This window comes from Ixodes scapularis, unplaced genomic scaffold, assembly GCF_016920785.2.
Source record: "Ixodes scapularis isolate PalLabHiFi unplaced genomic scaffold, ASM1692078v2 PGA_scaffold15__6_contigs__length_5221840, whole genome shotgun sequence".
Lineage (NCBI taxonomy): Eukaryota > Metazoa > Arthropoda > Arachnida > Ixodida > Ixodidae > Ixodes > Ixodes scapularis.
Genome location: NW_024609841.1, coordinates 175,516 through 181,438, shown reverse-complemented (window position 1 = coordinate 181,438; position 5,923 = coordinate 175,516). Strand labels below are relative to the sequence as shown.

General features: G+C 49.2%; 1 protein-coding gene across 1 annotated transcript; it reads right to left on the bottom strand.

The window, feature by feature from the left end:
* Positions 1-446: 446 nt before the first annotated feature.
* Positions 447-5,923, bottom strand: LOC120848843. The gene is made up of 3 exons (XM_040220880.1): positions 5,912-5,923; positions 5,760-5,847; positions 447-946 (listed from the first exon to the last, which is right to left on the bottom strand). Exons 1-3 carry the CDS (start codon positions 5,921-5,923, stop codon positions 447-449), a joined length of 600 nt encoding a protein of 199 aa, XP_040076814.1.

The following is a 5,923-nucleotide window of genomic DNA, read 5'->3' as shown; positions in this document are numbered from 1 at the left end:
AGAGTATTTGAGATCATCACAAGTCTGCTCTCTTCTCGTCATCTCTCTCCCTTGCTCGGTAGATAAGTTCGCTCGAGAGAAGGCGGTTAGTGTTTTACGTCTATCCGGAAATACTCCAGCTGTATTGAGGTCAATTTGAGTGTGCTTGCTTAGCGTAAAGCAATATTAGTAAGTCCGGACGCAGCCGATGCGATGGGAACAATCCAAAGAGCGTCAAAAGCATCAAGATGTCCGCGTTTCATCGTCGCTAATCCCATCACGTTGAAAAGAAAGGCTGAGTATGTTCGTGATTGCACGCATGGGTTGGCGCCTTCGACGGCGCTCGGACGTATACCATGAAAGGAGGTAGCAAATATTACGCCAAGTTTAGCGCAATCAGAGACAGCTCGCAAATAATGAAGAGGTTATCGCGAACGCAGCAATGGTCCCACAATGCGAGCTCGATGTTATTTGGCGGCGGCGTCAAATCCAGCGTCGACAGGGAAAAGCAGCCCGACGCCGCGAACCCCCGTCGGTATGAGGGGGATGTACACGGGGTAGGGAATCCCAACGACGTAGGGCAGCCCATTCGGGTAGTTGATCGTCAACTGAGGGATGAGCACAGCCGACGACGGATTCTGGATGGGGAGCAATGCTCCCAGTGAACTCCCCACGGGTCTGTATCTGGAGAACTGACCGCCGAGGCGGCCTCCGAACTGGTTTTCCAACTGGCTTCCGAAACGGCTTCCAAAAGGGCTCGCAAAGCCAGTTCCAAACTGACTTTCGAAACGAGGTCCGTTCCGGCTGCCAAATAGGTTTGAGTAGACACTTGCGTAGCTCGCACCCAACGGATAGTAGGCCAGCTGACGACTGTACAAGGGAAGCCGGGTCTGCCTCGCCAGCCTCGATTCGGCGATGGATTCAGGCTGACCGAGCGATGTCAGGTTCTCAGAGCTCCTTGGGTTACCTGCAATTGACGGGAAAAAGTACGCAGTCCTCGAACAACATAACACTCGGACAATCAACGCGAACGTTCTTAGAGCGCAGTGCCGATGCGCCAAGAAATCGAGGGGGAGGGAGAGAGGGCGTCAGGAGCTTTGGTTCGAAGTGGGGAGACCGAAAGCTAGAGCTGCCTCTGTGTCCACTGCACTGATCGAACACGTTAAAACATGGAACGCCGGCATCCGGCGTTTGGCTCTCGCATTCGAACGCCTTCGACGAGCGCAGTGGTACGGTCACCCGATCCCAGTGGCCGTGGCAGTGGAGACAAAGGAGCTTTACCCTCGAATCATTCGAACCATAGTTCTGACGGCCTCTCTCCTGCTCTGGCTCACTTTCTCGACGCATTCATCATGATGGTAAACAATGAAACAGGGCCAGAAAAAAAAGTTAAAACAGTAAAACGAGAGAAAAGTAAAACTGGCGACATATAGCGTCTCAAGCAGTTCCCTCAAAAGGGGACAACCGTGGTTTTTAAAACCCTCTTCCTTCCCTTTTTTCTGCCCTTTTACTGTTTTCTCTCTGTTCTCAAGTCTTACCATGAGTACTCGGAAGAGTGTGCCAGTTGCGTGCTCTCGCCAGGCCGTACAAGAAGAGCATGTTGCGCGCACGTTAGAGATGCTCAAATCGATTTCTCGCGTTAGTGCATTCCGCAACTCACTGCAATGCTACCACTTGTTTTCTCCTTATACTTGCGTATCTAGTTGCGCCATGGTTCTGGCCAGACTATATCCGTAGGTACATTATTGGTTAGGGGAAATATGTCTAGATCGAGATTGTGGAAGCGCTGAAATGTCACGAAAACCTGCAAATAAAATCACTTTTACTTTTTTTTTTTTTTGGCGGCGACGGCGAAAAAAAAGTTTAAAATGGTCGAACGGATGTTTAGACAGCGGCAAGTTCGTCTACCTTAAAATGGCTTCCGGTTTTTCCGCTCTATATGAACCAATTCGGCGGTGCAGCACCCTCCCGAACCTGGGGTCTTGATGAGTATTAAGCGGTAGTGATTTCACAGGACCGCATGCCTGTTCGCCAATACTCTGAGCTCTACTTTCTCGTCAAAAGTACCACGTATAAATAAGTCCATCAACGGAGTCTACCGTATTCCTTCGAGCAATAGCCGGGCTGGTTATGAACACAACCCGTAAATCTGCTTTTTTTTTCACGGGAATAGCCAATCACCGCGATAGGAACGAAATGGGGAGTGATTTACGGGACAGAGGTAACGTCTTTACGCGAAATTGCCATCTGCTTAAATCGCATTTTTTACGGGAATCGTATGTTTCGCTGTTCGCTCGTTTTTCATGCAGGACGCGATGATTGGCTGTGCGTGTGTTCTACAGGCAAGACAGTAAGACTTGTGCCTATCTCAAATACTCTACTCAAGATACTGTATCTTAAACACTTTTTGGAGTATCTTGGTATCTTAGAAATACCTTCGATGGAGAGTATTTAATACTCTAATTACAATTCCGAGTATCTTGTCCTCATTATCTTCAAAATTTTTGACATTCCGCCATTTTCCGAGTTTTTCGGTATGAAGTGGCGTGGGCGTGGCACGGGCAATCGTGAACATTCTTTCGAGCAACCGAATCCTGTTGCTAGCTCCGATTAGCTACGGTGACTTTAACCGAGCTCGTGAAAATATCGCTTTTTTGCCGCCTGTGACTCATATTTCAGCCCTAAGTTCGTACAATCAAGGTTCTCCCCTCGCCTTCCCAAAGGCACCTTTTGTTTATATACAGTCCCCCCCCCCCCCCCTCAAAAAAAAAATCCTCAAACCAAAGGTGTGGTTTTACAGAAGTAAAGATGCCAGCCTGAGGCGCAACGTAGACCGGGAAACGACCTTCGAAAACAATGCAGACTTGAGTGTCAAGAAAATAACAAATAGAAGAAAATGAGAAGTGGACACACACAAAAGTAGACATTTTTGTTTTGCTTTTTGTATATTTGACCCCGCTAAAGCAAAAAGTCGAGGTTTTGTTGTTGTTGTTGTTGTTTCTTTTTTTGTCAGTCCGGCATTAATTTCTCTCGCGAACACTCTCGGTAAGCGAACATTGATAAGCAGAGAACAGTACAGGAAACGAACTAGGAGCTGGGTGACCTCTCAAAATGCCAACAAAATGTCCCCCAACGTTGAGTTCTTTTCTGAATGCAACCTATTTGAAGAAGGTGCGACCACTGCCGTGGCTTTTATGTGGGTTCTCTTTGCTATCCATTCACTCATATCCGTGTCCCAAGTTCGTCTATAGTGAACTCCCCGTATAGGGAATATGGATTGTAGTTACACGATGCGTCTAAGGTGCGCCGCAGGATGTGATATTCAGCGATGTCACTATTGGCGAAGCACTCTGCCCCGTTTGTCACCCCCACACCTCGGTGTTTATCCAACACAAGGCCTGTGCACATGCCCACAGGCCTTGTGGGCATGTTTGTGTCATCTTTTCTAATAGAGCGCGGGGCATAGTGTAATGAAAAAATACCAACAATTAGTGAAGTGACGTTAAGTGCCGGATCTCCCCCAAAAGCAGTCGTCAGAGGATGCGAACTTGTCCCACTTGGGCTTTTGTGCTGAGCTGGGCAGGGTGCATGCTGCATTGTTCATGCAGGCCGGAGTGGTAACAAAAGAGCGCCACCTCCCCCTCACCGGAGAGCACGAACTCCAGCCGAACGCCGACGCCGCGTTTGGTTCAGCCGAGCGCTGAGCCATTCTATTTGTTGTCCCCATCCATCAAGTTCTAAAGTTAACCGCTGGGGGCGCCACGGTCTGATCTCCTTCAAAATAGCTAAAGCGACCTCTTCCTTCTTGTCCCAGAAATGTTTTGTAACATCTATCAGTGATATTGCCACGTGCGTTGCCCAGCGAGCCCGTGGCCGAATGGTTACCGCGCTTGGCTCTCGCGCGGAGTCTCCGGGTTCGATACCAGAAGGCGAACGTGTCTTTTATTTATTTCTTCAAACTTGACATTCTGATAAGTTCGAGAATTTTGTCGTCTAATCAGGTTACGAATGTTCTACGCGCCGAACTTTCTACGCCGAATGTACCAGAGACCCATGCGGGTACAAAAGGTGCTCCGAGTGGCGGTCCGGAGTCAGTCTCGCCCCAGCGGTCGATCCTGCTGTTGCGCCGACATCGACACCTGCGACGCTGGCCTTTCTCTCTTTACTCTTGGGAACAAGTTCGCCCCATTAAACGTTTAGTTCCTTCAGTAATTCGCCGCCTCGTCATTTATCATTCGTGACAATATTAAGCTATTCGTAGTTGGAGTGCATAAAATAGCCGTACGATACTTTTTTTTTTTCGTTTTGCGTTGTTGCGTGCTAATAGACCATTCTGGTAACCCAGATTTGCGTAGCTGCATAATTATCGTTGTCAATGACGTTGATACAAATTAAGCAATGCGGAAGTATCTTCAAAAGTAACTGAAATATATTTCTAAGTATTTGTGCTCTACCCAAGATACTTTACAGTGAAAGTAACTTGAGTAGTATTTTAAATACTTTATGACGCAGGTATTTGGTAACTTAACTTAAATACTTTTATTGAGTATTTTGTCCAAGCCCGAGGCAAGTAGACGCGAGGGTTTCGTTCGAAAGAAGAGCGGCTATTACTCGAGCAAATACGGTAATTGAATTTTCCCCGACGCTGTTTGTCAGTGCGTATTTATCCCACCGAAAGTTTGTTTGGGAAGACTTACAACGGAAAATGCGACAATCGCCCTAAATCGCCAGGCCTGCAATCCTATCGAATACGTGCCTATTAAATAACGCCAAGAATGTGCGTATAAAGGCCCATACGCATATTCGCGTTTGAGCGCGGTGCGTTCCGTAGCGGCAAGCGGACGCGTCGCGTTTGCGAAGAGCGCTTGCGCCACACTTGTACGCACAGTTGCGTTGACACGCAACTGTGCGTACAACCGCAGTCACGAGCCAATAAGAACGCGCTATCGTCGCTAGCGGCTCACCAATAGTAAGCGAAATCCAAGCCAACATGGCGGCGCACAGCGACAGCGTCGAAGTGTTCGACATTGGGACAATCCCGCTGGCGTCCCCGACGTTTTGTCAAGCTTGAACCATCGCAGCCTTTGAAAAACACTCCCGACCGCTCCCCAAAACGAAGAAGCAAGTTCTGCGAGCGAAGAACCGGATACGTGTCGCGGAGTCGGCCGAGTGGCGCGAGCGAACACGACACCCTCCTGTCTCGGCTTCAGATCGGTCAAACCAACACCACCTCAAACGCACCGCAAAGCTTCGGAAAGTTGAGCGAGTCTCTACTCGCTTGCGTCGCGCTACGTAGCGTTGCGGGAAGGCGCGCGTCGCATCGCAAGCGATCGCTCCTGACCGCAGGGACGCCGCAACGCACTCAAACGCGTTCAAATGCGAATGTGCGTATGGGCCTTAATACTAAAATTTTGTCATTGTTCATAAAACATGTAGTGAATGCTTCTATATTACTGGCGGCTTTAAAAGGATCGCAGGACGTGGCGAATTGTGTTCACGCTTGCGCTTCGTGATTGGCTGTTGTGCGTTCTTATTGGCTAATCTCATTGGCTGAGGAGCGATAATGAGGTGCTCGGGACTTGATTTCTTAAGCTGGCAGAGACTATACAACATAACTTTAACATAAATAGTTTTAGACGCATTTCTATCGCCCCTAACCACCGGCGCCCGGAGCATTAGCTTTAGCATTAACTCGAACTACTATGTGGGTGAAAAGGCATTGTTGCTTTTACGCCCGAACGGTGCTAAGAAACGTCCGTGTGCGTCCCCAACTGTCTTACCGGACGCCGGGACCGCTGGACCAGTTGAAGGCGCCGCGAATCGAGCGCCGACAAGCAGCCAGGCCGCTCGTGCGAATCGAGCGCTCCCCTTCTCGGGGTGCGGCTTCCGAGCCGCCGGTGTTCGGCGATCGAGTGGCTCGAAAACCACGAGCAGCGGCGTTCAT

Coding starts and splice junctions, on each gene's coding strand:
- LOC120848843 (XM_040220880.1), bottom strand. Junction 947..5,759: donor TCCAGCGGTCCCGGCGTCCG/GTAAGACAGTTG, acceptor CGTCAATTGCAG/GTAACCCAAGGAGCTCTGAG.